Source organism: Schistocerca piceifrons, chromosome 5 (assembly GCF_021461385.2).
Source record: "Schistocerca piceifrons isolate TAMUIC-IGC-003096 chromosome 5, iqSchPice1.1, whole genome shotgun sequence".
Lineage (NCBI taxonomy): Eukaryota > Metazoa > Arthropoda > Insecta > Orthoptera > Acrididae > Schistocerca > Schistocerca piceifrons.
The window spans coordinates 118027942-118046987 of NC_060142.1; the positions used below are offsets into that span (position 1 = coordinate 118027942).

The 19046-nt window shown below is 44.3% G+C and overlaps 1 protein-coding gene across 1 annotated transcript in view; it reads left to right on the plus strand.

Annotated features, from left to right (window-relative positions):
* LOC124798782 (piggyBac transposable element-derived protein 4-like) overlaps window positions 1-13642 on the plus strand; it is a 75799-nt gene extending 62157 nt beyond the window's left edge. The window contains exon 2 of the mRNA XM_047262312.1: window positions 12027-13642. Coding sequence (XP_047118268.1) covers window positions 12027-13642 — 1616 coding nt within the window. The remainder of the gene's footprint in view (window positions 1-12026) is intronic.
* The last annotated feature ends 5404 nt before the right edge of the window (window positions 13643-19046 follow it).

A 19046-nucleotide genomic window follows, 5' to 3' on the forward strand; every position in this document is an offset into this window, starting at 1 on the left:
ACCAGTGTTCGTTCCGCTATCATATAATCATACAATAAAGAATCCTTCTTTCTATCTATTCGCAATACATTACATTTGTCTACGTTAAGGGTCAGTTGCCACTCCCTGCACCAAGCGCCTATCCGCTGCAGATCTTCCTGCATTTCGCTGCAATTTTCTTATGTTGCAACTTCTCTGTATACTACAGCATCATCCGCGAAAAGCCGCATGGAACTTCCGACACTATCTACTAGGTCATTTATATATATTGTGGAAAGCAATGCTCCCATAACACTCCCCTGTGGCACGCCAGGTGTTACTTTAGCGTCTGTAGACGTCTCTCCATTGAGAACAACATGCTGTGTTCTGTTTGCTAAAAACTCTTCAATCCAGCCACACAGCTGGTCTGATATTCCGTAGGCTCTTACTTTGTTTATCAGGCGACAGTGCGGAACTGTATCGAACGCCTTCCGGAGGTCAAGGAAAATAGAATCTACCTGGGAGCCTGTATCTAATATTTTCTGGGTCTCATGAACAAATAAAGCGAGTTGGGTCTCGCACGACCGCTGTTTCCGGAATCCATGTTGATTCCTACAGAGTAGATTCTGGGTTTTCAGAAATGACATGATACGCGAGCAAAAAACATGCTCTAAAATTCTACAACAGATCGATGTCAGAGATATAGGCCTATAGTTTTGCGCATCTGCTCGACAACCCTTCTTGAAAACTGGAACTACCTGTGCTCTTTCCCAATGTATTTCAAGCGTCAACTTTTAACAATAAAACAATTACAGTTTCACATTTATATTACCTTAGCTGTTCTCTATTAGTGAGAAGTATGTAGCTGTTTATTTTTAACTATGAACTCCAAATTCGGTTCAAAAGACGTTATCTTTATCCTTAAGGCTAGTTCAACTTCCAATCGGTTTATATAGGCCTGTTTATTTCTTTAGGAACACCAATGTTAAAAAACCCTGATTCACACTTATGTACCGAATCTAAAGGTATTAGAAATTTCATCGCTTGTTCTGCTAAAACGGGATCTCTTCACGCAAGACATTCAAAAATCTGTCACAGGGCAGCAAAGTTAACGAGTCAGTATCTGAATCTGACCAATTACAGGATTCTAAATTGACTGAAAATAGGTCCATATCCATGTTCGGATGCTGTTGATTGAAGGGAAATATTTCCCATTAGCGTCCACTGTCCAGTCCCAGCAAATGGACCTTGATAAGAGTCGCTGCATCGTGCGGGAATGAATCTGTTGTACTGTCTTTGAAATTCTCTTAGCTTTGTGAACCTCAGTGTTAGGCCAAACGCAGGAAAATCATCAGTAAAGTAGTATCTTAACGACGCACAATTTCATTATTTACTAGAATGAGTACAACTTCTATGTCTCTAAGCTGGTCGTAGGTTGTGTTCCAAAAATGAACAGCATAGAGACAGAAGTGATGACACTTTCTGCAGGACCTGACCATCTTTTTGCAGGACACTGCTCAGCACGTACAGTGCAGCCTTTTACTGACTTTTGACTGTTGGGGTTGCTAAGTGCTATACCACCCACTGCACTCCCCTGACGTAAACCCTCATAAGTTCAACTCGATTTCCAAACTGAAGGAAACACTTCACAGCATTCGCTTCAGAACTGCGACAAATTCGTCGGGCAATAGACCGCGCCGCTCGAACTGTCAACACGACTGGCACTGCTAAAGCCGTCGGCACACGGACCGTGAATCCGAACGTTGAGCGTTGAGCGTGCCGAGTTTCTGACGTCATAGCGTGGGACAGCACGCTCGGGAGTCTTTCCGAACGTGCAGAGAAATATCTGGCATGTCAGATATTCTGAGCACGCGTTTCATCGATGTGATGGTCAACTGTGGTCCTGAAAAGGACCAAGATGATGTTTCTGTAGACATTGCTCCTAACGAAACCTGCAGGTTGGCCGCATGTTGCTTAAGACCTACCCCAACTGATAAGCTCTACTGCCTGGCTGGAATAGCGCCACCATGGGTACGCAGAGCAGTGGCTGCCAACAAGGAGAGACTGAAAGTGGAACAGGACAGTGCCCATCCACTGCACGGACATAATCCACCACAGCAACGGCTGAGATCGCGAAAGAGCTTCCTGAGAACATCCGAGAAGCTCACCATTTCACCAGAGAAGGCAAGGCTGGAGTTATGGAGGAAGTCGACGCCTCACCTGCAGACGCCAGAAGCTGAAGACAACGAGAGCTGGCTGGTGTGGTGGGGGTTGTGTCACGGCCTCCCTTGCCTTCCTGTACGGGCACCCATATTGGTTTCAGCTTCCAAAAATACGGTCACATTTATGCTACAACTACACAGCTCGTCACACCTTTTTGTTAAAACTCACATTAAAAAAGCATCGAAATGCCATGCATTACTAACCGAGTAAATATTTCATCGTGTTATTGTTGTCATACGCAAACACAATAAAACACTTTAATATAAACAGACTTTTAACTAGGATAGACAATGATTACATAGCTTATTTATTTCTCACTCTCATTTATACACTCCTGGAAATGGAAAAAAGAACACATTGACACCGGTGTGTCAGACCCACCATACTTGCTCCGGACACTGCGAGAGGGCTGTACAAGCAATGATCACACGCACGGCACAGCGGACACACCAGGAACCGCGGTGTTGGCCGTCGAATGGCGCTAGCTGCGCAGCATTTGTGCACCGCCGCCGTCAGTGTCAGCCAGTTTGCCGTGGCATACGGAGCTCCATCGCAGTCTTTAACACTGGTAGCATGCCGCGACAGTGTGGACGTGAACCGTATGTGCAGTTGACGGACTTTGAGCGAGGGCGTATAGTGGGCATGCGGGAGGCCGGGTGGACGTACCGCCGAATTGCTCAACACGTGGGGCGTGAGGTCTCCACAGTACATCGATGTTGTCGCCAGTGGTCGGCGGAAGGTGCACGTGCCCGTCGACCTGGGACCGGACCGCAGCGACGCACGGATGCACGCCAAGACCGTAGGATCCTACGCAGTGCCGTAGGGGACCGCACCGCCACTTCCCAGCAAATTAGGGACACTGTTGCTCCTGGGGTATCGGCGAGGACCATTCGCAACCGTCTCCATGAAGCTGGGCTACGGTCCCGCACACCGTTAGGCCGTCTTCCGCTCACGCCCCAACATCGTGCAGCCCGCCTCCAGTGGTGTCGCGACAGGCGTGAATGGAGGGACGAATGGAGACGTGTCGTCTTCAGCGATGAGAGTCGCTTCTGCCTTGGTGCCAATGATGGTCGTATGCGTGTTTGGCGCCGTGCAGGTGAGCGCCACAATCAGGACTGCATACGACCGAGGCACACAGGGCCAACACCCGGCATCATGGTGTGGGGAGCGATCTCCTACACTGGCCGTACACCACTGGTGATCGTCGAGGGGACACTGAATAGTGCACGGTACATCCAAACCGTCATCGAACCCATCGTTCTACCATTCCTAGACCGGCAAGGGAACTTGCTGTTCCAACAGAACAATGCACGTCCGCATGTATCCCGTGCCACCCAACGTGCTCTAGAAGGTGTAAGTCAACTACCCTGGCCAGCAAGATCTCCGGATCTGTCCCCCATTGAGCATGTTTGGGACTGGATGAAGCGTCATCTCACGCGGTCTGCACGTCCAGCACGAACGCTGGTCCAACTGAGGCGCCAGGTGGAAATGGCATGGCAAGCCGTTCCACAGGACTACATCCAGCATCTCTACGATCGTCTCCATGGGAGAATAGCAGCCTGCATTGCTGCGAAAGGTGGATATACACTGTACTAGTGCCGACATTGTGCATGCTCTGTTGCCTGTGTCTATGTGCCTGTGGTTCTGTCAGTGTGATCATGTGATGTATCTGACCCCAGGAATGTGTCAATAAAGTTTCCCCTTCCTGGGACAATGAATTCACGGTGTTCTTATTTCAATTTCCAGGAGTGTATTTTACAGAAAAATGCACTTCATTCAGGAGTCTGATTTTTTCAAATAGAATTTTTTTAAAATTAACGCATGAAGTATCCTGAAAATGAGTCTTAATTATAATTAGATTCTTAATAGCTTCCAAACTAAACCTATTATTTGCATCAGTCCACAAAGCTTTTGTGGCCGAGAACACACGTTCTGCAGCAGTATTAATGCGAGGTAGCGCTAGCACGAACGCATAATGAGCCGAAAATTTTGCAGCAGGTATCTTGGGATGCAAGGGAGTTAAAAATGATAGCCTATCCTTCAGTAACACACTCCACAGTTTTTAATTCATTGTTTTTCACTTCACATACGTTTTTACAAAGGTTCACTTCCTCAGTACAGTCCACTGACCCAAGGGAATGGTTCGTCAGGAGCAAGACACTTTCCTTCATCATTTATAACGGCACTCTTCGCGTATTATAAGAAAAGATGCCACCCTTTCGACATGTCAGATTGGACAGTTTCCTTGTTAGATGACTTTCACATTATATGAAACATAATACTAACGCGAATTCTTTACAGACGAATGGAAAAACTGGTAGAAGCCGACCTCGGGGAAGATCTGTTTGGATTCCGTAGAAATGTTGGAACACGTGAGGCAATAGTGACCCTGCGACTTATCTTGGAAAAAAGATTAAGGAAAGGCTAATCAACGTTTCTAGCATTTGTAGACTTAGAGAAAGCTTTTGACAATGTTGATTGAAATACTCTCTTTCAGATTCTGAAGGTGGCAGGGGTAAAATACAGAGAGCGAAAGGCTATTTACAATTTGTACAGAAATCAGATGGCAGTTATAAGAGTCGAGGGACATGAAAGGGAAGCAGTGGTTGGGAAGGGAGTGAGACAGCAGCGTTGTAGCCTCTCCCCGATGCTATTCAATCTGTATATTGAGCAAGCAGTAAAGGAAACAAAAGAAAAGTTCGGAGTAGGTATTAAAATCCATGGAGAGGAAATAAAAACTTTGAGGTTCGCCGATGACATTGTAGTTCTGTCAGAGACAGCAAAGGACTTGGAAGAGCAGTTGAACGGAATGGACAGTGTCTTGAAAGGAGGGTATAAGATGAACATCAACAAAAGCAAAACGAGGATAATGGAATGTAGTCGAATTAAGTCGGGTGATGCTGTGGGAATTAGATTAGGAAATGAGACACTTAAAGTAGTAAAGGAGTTTTGCTATTTGGCGAGCAAAATAACTGATGATGGTCGAAGTAGAGAGGATATAAAATGTAGACTGGCAGTGGCAAGGAAAGCGTTTCTGAAGAAGAGAAATTTGTTAACATCGAGTATTGGTTTAAGTGTCAGGAAGTCGTTTCAGAAAGTATTTGTATGGAGTGTAGCCATGTATGGAAGTGAAACATGGACGATAAATAGTTTAGAGAAGAAGAGAATAGAAGCTTTCGAAATGTGGTGCTACAGAAGAATGCTGAAGATTAGATGGGTGGATCACATAACTAATGATGAGGTATTGAATAGAATTGGGGAGAAGAGGAGGTTGTGGCACAACTTGACTAGAGGAAGAGATCGGTTGGTAGGACATGTTCTGAGGCATCAAGGGATCACCAATTTAGTACTGGAGGGCAGCGTGAAGGGTAAAAATCGTAGAGGAAGACCAAGAGATGGATACACTAAGCAGATTCAGAAGGATGTAGGCTGCAGTAGGTACTGGGAGATGAAGAAGCTTGCACAGGATGGAGTAGCGTGGAGAGCTGCATCAAACCAGCCTCAGGACTGAAGACCACAACAACAACAATGAAACACCGGTTACTCCTGAGACGTCATTAACTGGAAGGTTCTGGAGCTCAGGATTCGCCCAGCTTCATAGCATGGTACAGCTCAGCAGACACTGCTGCCAGTTACTGATAACCGCAATAACTGTTTTTTGCGCTAATACATAACAGCATCCACAACAGGTTGTACCACGTACGGAGGGATACGGTTTGTGCATTCGGTAGCACGAGTAATTAATTTTTGGCAGTTACTTATAACTGATGCCGAAATAGAGCAGCGATAACTGATCTCAGTAACAACCCGTTTCCAGACTACACGGAAAATTAAAATTCAACCTCACTGTCTATAATCATCAACGTTCATTATATTATGGGGCATTAGCGCCCTCCAAAAATTTGGCGGATATGGAGCCGCCCAGGTACCCTCGAGTACATAGAAGTTCACAGAAATGCAACCCCGTTTAGAAGGGCCGAACAGCGAGTTGATAAAGAAGACGAGTTAGGTGTTTTAGATGAGTAGATACATCCCTCCTGTTCTACAGTGACTTCACATGTTGCATTAATAATAGACTAATAAGCAGTAAATCTGCAAATGATATTTTGTGGTGGAATATGTGGCTTGAGTTGTTTGTTCATCCAAATTCAGCTCTTATCCGCCGTTATAGCGCGGAAATATGAGTGGCGCCGCTCAGTGTCGCGAAGGGGAGCTAGGTCCTGTTCGCGCTCGTTGGATGCCCGTGGCAGCATCTAGTTGCTATGGAAACGCCCCCAGCGTCGGTGTTCGTAGCTATCGAACCGCTGCCGCTTTCGTGCAGCGTGCCGCCAATCACAGAACGCCCTGAGCAGCATCTAGTTGCTATGGAAACGCCCCTAGCGTCGGGGTCCGTAGCTATCGAACCGCTGCCGCTTTCGTGCAGCGCGCCGCCAATCACAGAACGCTCTGAGCGTGACGTCAGTTACGTAATCCCGGCCATAATAACTTTTGCCGGAGCGCTGATGCGGAAGTGACCGTCGCTATGAAATACTTACCATCCGATTTCAAGGAATCTATTCAGTGAAAAAAATTTCTTTCTTTCCCATCTTACAGCTTGATATCTTCGCTCGGTAAAAGAATGAATTTGTTTTCGTTTTCCGTCACGATTACTTGCTGAATCGCTTTCAAGTAAACCACTACACGATATGTTATTGAGTTTGTAGAAGGAAAAACGCATTGCGTAGATTTTGCATGTAGTTAGTTCACTTTAGGTACTCATTATTGCGTATGACATTTAGCCAACATATAGAAATTGTTTTTAAAGTTGAGAACAGAACGATAATTATCCCCGTTCTCGAGATATTGAATGACATGTCGCAGGACGGGCCTCGTGCGCGATGCGACTAATACCCCGTCCCGCTGGTCGTAAATCATGTGATTTTAACAGCCGCAGATTGTCTTTTTTTCGTTTTCTTTTTCTTCTTTTTTTTCTTAAACGATAGCTTGCAAAGAGTCACGTATTGTGTCGCATGATAAATACGCTAGTAAACCTTTTTATCTATCAAGATGTGGAATTAACTCCAGTTCTTTTACAATGGATCGATATACTTTTTTAAACAGCGTTTAGTAGCATATGAAATGAGCAGTACGGTGACAGAGAACACATTAAAATGTACAATATTCTATACAGATTTCCAGAGCTTAAACCGAAGCTTATTTATTGGTATGTCATAAGATGTATTTGCTAAGTATCTACAAGTATTAATTATTTCGTTTTGCCTTAAGACATTTTGTTTCTTCGCAACGTTTAGAAGTCCTTATAACAACATGGAAGAATACTAGCTTGCCAATTACTCTTTCCAGGATGGCTAAAATAGTCTGTACAAGCAGGATATATAGCCTCTGGTTTAAGTCAATTTCTTTTACCGAAAGATTTTACATCCCTGATCGCATCCTTGTACCAAACACATTGGTATAAAATAGCAGATACACTCCTGGAAATGGAAAAAAGAACACATTGACACCGGTGTGTCAGACCCACCATACTTGCTCCGGACACTGCGAGAGGGCTGTACAAGCAATGATCATACGCACGGCACAGCGGACACACCAGGAACCGCGGTGTTGGCCGTCGAATGGCGCTAGCTGCGCAGCGTTTGTGCACCGCCGCCGTCAGTGTCAGCCAGTTTGCCGTGGCATATGGAGCTCCATCGCAGTCTTTAACACTGGTAGCATGCCGCGACAGCATGGACGTGAACCGTATGTGCAGTTGACGGACTTTGAGCGAGGGCGTATAGTGGGCATGCGGGAGGCCGGGTGGACGTACCGCCGAATTGCTCAACACGTGGGTCGTGAGGTCTCCACAGTACATCAATGTTGTCGCCAGTGGTCGGCGGAAGGTGCACGTGCCCGTCGACCTGGGACCGGACCGCAGCGACGCAAGGATGCACGCCAAGACCATAGGATCCTACGCAGTGCCGTAGGGGACCGCACCGCCACTTCCCAGCAAATTAGGGACACTGTTGCTCCTGGGGTATCGGCGAGGACCATTCGCAACCGTCTCCATGAAGCTGGGCTACGGTCCCGCACACCGTTAGGCCGTCTTCCGCTCACGCCCCAACATCGTGCAGCCCATCTCCAGTGGTGTCGCGACAGGCGTGAATGGAGGGACGAATGGAGACGTGTCGTCTTCAGCGATGAGAGTCGCTTCTGCCTTGGTGCCAATGATGGTCGTATGCGTGTTTGGCGCCGTGAGGGTGAGCGCCACAATCAGGACTGCATACGACCGAGGCACACAGGGCTAACACCCGGCATCATGGTGTGGGGAGCGATCTCCTACACTGGCCGTACACCACTGGTGATCGTCGAGGGGACACTGAATAGTGCACGGTACATCCAAACCGTCATCGAACCCATCGTTCTACCATTCCTAGACCGGCAAGGGAACTTGCTGTTCCAACAGGACAATGCACGTCCGCATGTATCCCGTGCCACCCAACGTGCTCTAGAAGGTGTAAGTCAACTACCTTGGCCAGCAAGATCTCCGGATCTGTCCCCCATTGAGCATGTTTGGGACTGGATGAAGCGTCATCTCACGCGGTCTGCACGTCCAGCACGAACGCTGGTCCAACTGAGGCGCCAAGTAGAAATGGCATGGCAAGCCGTTCCACAGGATTACATCCAGCATCTCTACGATCTTCTCCATGGGAGAATAGCAGCCTGCATTGCTGCGAAAGGTGGATATACACTGTACTAGTGCCGACATTGTGCATGCTCTGTTGCCTGTGTCTATGTGCCTGTGGTTCTGTCAGTGTGATCATGTGATGTATCTGACCCCAGGAATGTGTCAATAAAGTTTCCCCTTCCTGGGACAATGAATTCACGGTGTTCTTATTTCAATTTCCAGGAGTGTATAATATTCTATGCATCGTCTTCAGTATCCCTACGCTCTGAAGGACAATATGTCATAATAGACGAGCATTCTCACTGAGCCCAGTTTAGCAAGTAGTTACGGAGGACCAGTTATAATAATTAGCTTCACAGTTACCATTTTAGATGTAATGATACAATGGTTGATTCTGTATTTGTTTGCCACAATGCCGTATTTATTTTTGATTAACCTGAGTCCCCGATACAAACGGTAATTAAAAACAGATTCGTACGATGTTAGTACATCATTTAATAGGCCTGAGAATGGTAACGTGGTATTTGGAGTCAGCGGAAAAGCCTCCCATGCGCAAAAACCGTCATTGGTCGTTGGTTCAAAATGGCTCTGAGCACTATGGGACTCAACTGCTGAGGTCATTAGTCCCCTAGAACTTAGAACTAGTTAAACCTAACTAACCTAAGGACATCACAAACATCCATGCCCGAGGCAGGATTCGAACCTGCGACCGTAGCGGTCTTGCGGGTCCAGACTGCAGCGCCTTTAACCGCACGGCCACTTCGGCCAGCGGTCGTTGGTTCATGTAGGAATTCGTGTCCTACGGAAAGCGCCACAAATTGCAGAGTGGCCAAAACAGTAATTAAACCTTATCATTACTGACAGTCGTCATAAGAAAACTGCATTCAAGTTGTAACTTTTTCCTAATACACTGTTCAAAACAATTAGAGGGGCAAGAATTTGATTGAGTGTACGATATACATGTCGTCCGTGATTAAGATGTATACATACTGTTGCTCATAGTGTTACGATGTGTTTAAATGATGAGAACAATCCTCCACAATGCGTTAGAATACCGTGACAGTATTGAAACGTATCGCGCTATGCCTACGAGTCATATGGATAAGCAGTGTCTCATTCTGCCATTTAGTAAGTAACGAGTGTGTCTTTGTATACGTTTCACCAGTCACCATGAGGCAGCTGATTGAGGCAGAACATGTTCGGGCAGTGGCATTATTGCAGTAAGGGTGGAATATCTGTACAGTGTCTGCAGAGCTTCATTTGGCTTCATCTGTTGTTATTGGCGGGGGGGGGGGCTGGAAATGATTTCGTGAAACAGGTTCATACACAACAAAGCCAGGGCAAGGGATAAAACGGAAAACATGGTCAGAGGCGATCGAATGTGGTTAACTGTTCTCTCCGACGGCACTCTGCGACTGCCCGAGACCTATAAAGTGATCTAACAAGGGAACCTCCCCATCGCACCCCCCTCAGATTTAGTTATAAGTTGGCACAGTGGATAGGGCTTGAAAAACTGAACACAGGTCAATCGAGAAAACAGGAAGAAGTTGTGTGGAACTATGAAAAAAATTAGTAAAATATACAAACTGAGTAGTCCATGCGCTAGATATGCAACATCTAGGAGAATGTGAGCTCAGGAGCGCCGTGGTCCCGTGGTTAGCGTGAGTCGGAACGAGAGGTCCTTGGTTCAAGTCTTCCCTCGACTGAAAATTTTACTTTCTTTATTTTCGCAAAGTTATGATCTGTCCGTTCGTTCATTGACGTCTCTGTTCACTGTAATAAGTTTAGTGTCTGTGTTTTGCGACCGCACCGCAAAACCGTGCGATCAGTAGACGAAAGGACGTGCCTCTACAATGGGAACCGAAAACATTTGATCGCAAGGTCATAGGTCAACCGATTCCTCCACAGGAAAACACGTCTGATACATTCTATACAACACTGGTGACGGCATGTGTGTCACATGACAGGAATATGTTGTCGACCCACCTAACTTGGTAATGGGTAAAAAGATTCTTCTACCTTGCCCGATTTAGGTTTTCTTGTGGATGTGATAATCACTCCCAAAGAAGTGATGAAAACATAAGAGTTTGTCACATAAACTGAAAATAAAAAATGAAAATTTTCACTCGAGGGAAGACTTGAATCTATAACCTTTCGTTCCGTAGCTGCTGCCGCTAACAAGGAGACCACGGCGCTCCTGGGCTACCGCTGTCCTTGATGTTGCCTATCTTCGCATGGACTACTCCGTTTGTATATTTTATTAATTTTTTTCATAGTTTCACACAACTTCTTCCTGTTTTCTCGATTGATCTGTGTTCAGTTTTTCAAGGCCTATCCACTGTGCCAACTTATAACTAAATCTGAGGGGGGTGCGATGGGGAGGTTCCCTTGTAAGTGAAGTTGTTGCAGTGTCAGTGACCAGACAATACAGTGGAGGACGAGATGATTAGTGTTTAGCGTCTCGTCGACGAAGACGGAGCACAAGCTCGGGCTAGGGAAGGATGGGGAAGGAAATAGGCCGTGCCCTTTTCCAAAGGAACCACCCCAGCATTTGCCTGACGCGATTTAGGGAAATCACGGAAAACCTAAATCAGGATGGCCGGACGCGGGTTTGAACAGTCGTTCTCCCGAATGCGATTCTAGTGTCATAACCACCGCGCCACCTCGCTCGGTAACAATACGCAACAGATCCTGAGAGCCGGCTTAACACTCTAAGCGCCAAGCCCGTAAAATTTACGGGCCTGGGATCGCGCGAAAATCACCAAGCCCGTAAAATTTACGGGCCGCTACATTTAATTTCATTCAAAACACTGCAACGTTATTTCTACGGGTTTGGCCAGCGCTATACGTTTTTCAGATGTTTATTAACAAAATGCGTCCATAGATGTCACGGCAGCGCTGTAATTCATGTTAAAACTTATCTTTGCGTTCTCAGTCTGTATATCATTCAGTTGTTTGTCATCATGTTTCGGCGCGGTTTATCAGACGCAGAAATTGCGGATTTGATCAATCATAGCGACACTCTGGATAATGTAGAGAGTGATTCAGACGATTCTGAATGCAATGGTGTGTTTGAAGGTACGTATTTCCGAATTTTCCACGTAATTGTGCAGTACGCACATATCTGTTGAACATGTGTAAACGATGTATGTAGTTACACATAATGTGATATTCTTTTTAGAAGACGAGATTGATGACAGTTTGTCTTCAGATGAAGACGAGAATGATGTTGAAGGTGTTGCTTCAAATCCAGCAGCTGTGCCGTATCCGAAAGACAGTGAGTGGACTGCAGTTGACACCTACCGACCTCTGCCTGTCAACACGACACCCAGGCAGATACTAGTGGATATTGATGAGTCGAGTTCTGTACTGGATTGCAGTAAAGTGTTCCTTACTGACAGTGACGTAAATGAACTCAAGAGACAGACAAATTTGTATGCATCACAGACAATACAGAAGAAAAGAAGAGGAAATAATCTGAAGCCCCATTCAGTTTTGAGTTCGTGGAAGCCAGTGACTATAAGTGAGATGAGGCGTTTCTTGGGTATTATTTTCCACATGTGTGTTTCGAAAAAGCCCAAAATTGCGGACCATTGGAGCACTAATCCTGTTCTTAGTTGTAACTTTTGTCCCCATGTCATGAGCCGTTTGCGTTTCACTCAGATACTGTCATGCTTGCATCTTGTTGACAATTCAAATCAGAAAAAACCAGGCGAAGATGGATTTCATCCACTTTACAAAGTTTTGCCATATTATAATAATTTGAAGGAGCGATGTATCCAGGCATATCGTCCCTCAGAAAAAGTGACAATTGATGAAGGAATTTGCCCATTTCGAGGTCGTGTGAGTTTCCGTGTTTACATGCAAAATAAGCCTCATAAGTATGGACTGAAAGTATATGCTGTTGCTGAAGCCAGTAGTGGCTATGTTGTAAATTTTGAAGTTTATGCTGGTAAGCATATTGTTGACAATTCTTCGTCTGCGGTTATTTTGCGATTGTTGTCTGACAGCAGCTTGCTGAACAAAGGCCACACTGTGTATTTAGATCGATTTTATTCCAGTCCAGAGCTATTTCAGCAACTGGCAGAGAAAGGCACTGGAGCTGTTGGTACTGTGAACAAATCCAGGAAAGGATTGCCTAAAGATTTAGTATCTGCTACGCTGAAAAAGGGCGAAATGTCTTTTCGGCGTAAAGATAATGTATTGGCAATGAAGTGGAAAGATAAGAGAGATGTGTATACATTGTCTACAAGGCATCAAGCAACATTTGGTACGCATACTAAGAGAAATGGGTCTGTAGTATTGAAACCACTTCAGGTACTTGATTACAACCTCAATAAAATTGGAGTGGATATTGGAGACCAACGCCTGCAGTACAATCCGTTCCAGCACAGAACTGTGAAATGGTGGCGAAAATTATATTTCCATTTGCTGCTTATGGGAGTATCAAATGCATTTTGGCTGTACAATGCAGTGCACAGGAAGAAAATTACAATAACAGACTTTATAACAGTGCTTGCAGTTCAGCTTGTTGAAGACGACACACTTGAATTCATTCCAAGAAATGAAGGAACTGTAGGTCGGCTAACAAAGAGACATTTTTTGCAGCACATACCTGCAACTACTAAGAAGTATGCTGCTCGTGTGTGTCACGTGTGCAGTTCCAGGAGCAAGAAACAGAGTGGCAAGGCTTCTCGCAAAGAGACACGATACGAATGTGAACAGTGTGGCGTTGCACTCTGCCTGGAACCTTGCTTTAAAATTTTCCACACTAAAAAACAATATGATTCTGTGTGAAATTTATATGTAATACTGTATACTATCAGAAACATGTAATGTAGTGCCACAATTTTGGTTAAAAATAAATCACAATTGTATTCCCTTATTCGTATGACTTTTTCTAAATTCTTAAAACATCTAAGTGATTTCTATAACTGTACCTTAAAGCTGTGCATTGTAAAGTAGTTTCTTTCACTCAGAATTAAAGTAGAAATGTGCAGCTTCAAGATGGTACCAAATTTGCCACAATCCAAACAGTAGATTTGATGCAGTAATTTTTTTAATATTGGTAAAATTGCCCGGTTTCTAGGGACGGGTGCATAAAATAGGCCTGGTACAGAGAGTGTTAACACCAAGAAGACCTCATCGCTTCTCTCGATTGAGCGGTGTATAAAGCTGTTTTGCGGTGAGTAATAGAGATGTATACACAAATACATCACAAATGACATGTTCTAGAGTCTATATTGAACATAATTTTTAACATTTTTATGCAGCGACAGCAACTGATATTGTTTATATAAGAATATACAGCCTACAGTTGCAGGTTAACTTTATCGTTTACCTAGGTTTCAACGTTTGTAATAACGTCTTCTTCAGAACATAAAATATTATTTAAATGTTTGCCTAAAACAAGCCATGTCCTAAGTCAACTTGTCACACGACGAGGCCCATACAACGGGCTTAAAGTGAATTTGCTACAGCTTGTTTAATAAAAGTGACAAAACCTTATGGTTATGCATCAAGTTTCATAAAGTTGACTTAGGACATGGCTTGTTTTAGGCAAACATTTAAATAATATTTTATGTTCTGAAGAAGACGTTATTACTAACGTTGAAACCTAGGTAAACGATGAAGTTAACCTGCAACTGTAGGCTGTATATTCTTATATATCTATATTGAACAAATATTCTGGCAATAAATACGCAACTGCCCTAGCTAATGAAAGGTTTTGCTATTTGCGCTGGGTTCGTCTTACTGTTTGTTTGTTGTGGGCCTCGGCTTGAAGACTGTGTTGAAACAGCGCTCCAAGCTAGCCTATCCTGTGTAATTCTTTTCAACTATACATACCCACTGCATCCTACATCGATTCGAATCTGATTACCGTAGTTAAGTCTTGGTTTCCTTATGCAATCAGGAATGAAACTGATTGCTTGAAGCCTAATAATATGCCCGTCAGCCAGCTCCTTCAGAAATTGTGCCAAAATTTCCTTTTTCTCCTCAATTTGCTTCAGAATCTCTTGTTTGGTTATAATACCTACATGTCTAACCTTCAGCATTCTTCAAGCAAGACGTTTCGCAAGCATCCATTGTCTTCTTGGCAGATTGTTTATCGTTCACGTTTCACTTAAATACAAGTCTGTATTTTACACAAATGCTTCTATAAAATACTTTCGAACATTTAAATTTATAATCAATATCTACAAAAGAAAAATTCGGAGTAGGTATTAAAGTCCATGGAGAAGAAATAAAAACGTTGAGGTTCGCCGATGACATTGTAATTCTGTTGAACGAAATGGATCAACAAAAGCAAAACGAGGATAATGGCATGTAGTCGAATTAAAAAGGGTGATGCTGAGGGTATTAGATTAGGAAATGAGACACTTAAAGTAGTAAAGGAGTTTTGCTATTTGGGGAGCAAAATAACTGATGATGGTCGAAGTAGAGAGGATATAATATGTAGACTGGCAATGGCAAGGAAAGCGTTTCTGAAGAAGAGAAATTTGTTAACATCGAGTATAGATTTAAGTGCCAGGAAGTCGTTTCTGAAAGTATTTGTATGGAGTGTAGCCTTGTATGGAAGTGAAACATGAACGATAAATAGTTTGGACAAGAAGAGAATAGAAGCTTTTGAAATGTGGTGCTACAGAAGAATGCTGAAGATTAGATGGGTAGATCACATAACTAATGAGGAGGTATTGAACAGAATTGGGGAGAAGAGGAGTTTGCGGCACAACTTGACAAGAAGAAAGGACCGGTTTGGTAGGACATGTTCTGAGGCATCAAGGGATCAGAAATTTAGCATTGGAGGGCAGCGTGGAGGGTAAAACTCATAGACGGAGACCAAGAGATGAATACACTAAGCAGATTCAGAAGGATGTAGGCTGCAGTAAGTACTGGGATATGAAGAAGCTTGCACAGGATAGAGTAGCATGGAGAGCTGCATCAAACCAGTCTCAGGACTGAAGACAACAACAACAACAACAACAACAAAAATCTACAAATTTTCCTTTTCCAGAAATGCTTTTCTTGAAATTGCCAGTCTGCATTTTATGTCCTCTACTTCTGTTTTCTCAACTGCAGCATTCTTTCATGGTGCATGTGGTCTGATCTATGTAAGCCATAACCCATTGGTAAGGTATTTTGTAAAATCGGGTCTTTCGCAATAACTGATCATCCGTCCTTCACTGATCCCGGAATGTCTGTATCTTAGACCACGCGTAGAAACCACTGTCACCTGAAATTCTTGCATCTCAAGCAAAATGTTGCGCAGAAAAGGAAGAAAATCTAAGGATTTTGCCAGCGTGTTCTATTCATCCGCTTCCTGGTTGCCGGTTTTAACTGATAGTGTCCTGTTAATCTGTGGCCGGCTGGGGTGGCTGAGCAGTTCTAGGTGCTGAGTCTGGAACCGCGTTAAGCTACTGTTGCAGGTTCGAATCATGCCTCGGGCATGGATGTGTGTGATGTCCTTAGGTTAGTTAGGTTTAAGTAGTTCTAAGTTCTAGGGGACTGATGACCTCAGAAGTTAAGTCCCATAGTGCTCAGAGCCATTTGAACCATTTTTATTAATCTGCCGGGTACAGTAATCATTTTCCTGAACACTGACTTTAGGTGGGCGAGCTCCTTAGGCAGACCACAGAGCGGCAGTTATTGAACTATATCAAACGAAATCATCATAACCTCTGAACGGTTTACGATGGACATTCAAACTGCACTGTAGGACGCGGGCCATGATGGGAATTAGAGTGGTTTGGTTTCGCGAGGAAGTCGACTTTCATTTGGATGAGTTCGTCAATAAGCAAAACTGGCACATTTGGGGGACTGAGAATCCGCATTTCGCGAGCGGGAAGTCTCTTCACCCTAAGTGGGTGACTGTGTGGTGTGAAATGTCCAATCATGGAATAGTTGGTGCGATATTCCTTGATGGCATGGTGACTACCGAACGGTGCGTAGGAGGTTTTGGAAGATGATTTTATCCCCATTATCCAAAGTGATCCTGATTTCGACAAGATGTGGTTAATGCAAGACGGAGCTCGACTCCTTCGAAGCAGGAGAGTTTTTGATGTCCTTGAGAACCACTTTGGGGTCCGCCATTGGCATGCGCGTCGATTGGCTGTCATTTTCTTCGGATCTGAACACAGTCAAATCCTTTCTGTGGGGCTATATTAAAGACAAGGCATACAGCAATAACCTCAAAACCGTTGCTGAGCTGAAAACAGCCATTCAGGAGGTCATTGACAGCATCGATGTTCCGAAACTTCAGTGAGTCTTCCAGAATTTTGCTATTCGTATGGGGCACATCATCTATAATAATGGCAAGCATGAAACTTCCTGGCAGATTAAAACTGTGTGCTGGACCGAGACTCGAACTCGGGACCTTTGCCTTTTGCGGGCAAGTGCTCAACCAACTGAGCTACCCAATCACGACTCACGCCCCATGCTCACAGATTTACTTCTGCCAGTACCTCGTCTCCTACCTTCGAAACTTAACAGAAGCTCTCCTGTGAACCTTGCAGAACTAGCACTCTTGAAAGAAAGGATATTGCGGGGACATGGCTTAGCCACAGCCTGGGGGATGTTTCCAGAATGAGATTTTCACTCTGCAGCAGAGTGTGCGCTGATATGAAACTTCCTGGCAGATTAAAACTGTGTGCCGGACCGAGACTCGAACTCCAGAACCGTGTGACTGCTACGGTTGCAGGTTCGAATCCTGCCTCGAGCATGGATGTGTGTGCTGTCCTTAGTTAGGTTAAAGCAGTTCTAAGTTCTAGGGGACTGATGACCTCAGATGTTAAGTCCCATAGTGCTCAGAGCCATTTGAACATTTTTTGTTTTTCCAAGTTGTTGAACAATTCAGACATGGCACTTCTTACGCTGACTTTGGCTTTGCTCAGGTTTTATCTGTCTGAGCAGCTTTGGCTACATTTGAATTTGCAGTGATGCTCTCTTGCTTTCATCATAGCATTCTAACACGGGTGCTGAGCTGCCGAACCACGGCGAGTCTTTTCCATTCCTCGCAATTGTACTCGGCACATGCGGGTATAAAGCTTGTAGTGCAATACTTTTGAACTTTGTCCATTGATGCTCAACATTGTCAGTGCTGGAGATGAAACTTTTATGTTGACTGCTCAAGTAAGCCTATTTATAGCATAATTCAGTGATGGTGTAGCTACCATATGAGCACTGATACCCTGTTCCACTGATACCCTGTTCCACACCTGAGTTGAAAAGTTCGGGACTGTTGGTGACAAGGTCATCTAATATGTTGCCTTCACTAGTCAGTTCTCTGGTTACCTGCTCAAGGTAGTTCTCTGATAAGGCATTCCGAACAGTTTCACATGGTTCCCTGTCCCTACTACTCACCCTACCTGGTAGGCCTGCACTCGAATCTCCACCCAACACTATAACATTACCAGGAAAATTGCACGAAATATTGCCCAAGTTTTTCCTCAGATTTTCCGCCACTACTATTTCTGAAGCATGGTGATGTATAAAATCATCCGATGATCGTGTTTGAGCCACCTTTTACACTTATCTTCATCCAAATTATTTCTCATTCAAAATCTACAGTATATGGACCTCACTAGACATTGTCGCATTTTTTTTTGAAACACGCCTCCACCATCGGCATTAAACCTATCATTGCAATATACATTCCAATGGGTTTAGAATCTCACTCCTGTTAACATTTTTTCAGCTATGTTTTGTCCGTAATACCTATTATTTGGGCATTGTTATGGTATATAAGTCAGACTAGTTCTGGGACCTATTTGTAGATGCTCCTCCAGTTAACAAATAATGTATTAATGTTTTATTTCTCCAAACTGCCATGCCAAATGCTACTCTCTTTAATTACTGGGGCAGTATTCTTCTTTTTCTCAAATCAGAACATGTCTTATAGAGCACTTGGAGATATTTCTTTATCCTAAGAAACCTACATGTGCATGCCACATGTGCTAAACTATCTTAGTAATAGCTTCCTTCATGTAGTACATGAATGACCTATTAAAAGGATGGGGGCAGCCCTACAATTCTCCATCCGCTAGCAGGCAAAGTCATGCTCACAGTGTTTGGGATGTTAAGGGCATGCTGTATATGGAATTCGTGTCTAAAGGCACCATCTTAAACTCTGCAATGTACTGCAAGACCCACAGAAAACAAAGCACGAATTCTTAGAGTTCACCCACACATGGAGCACCTTCCC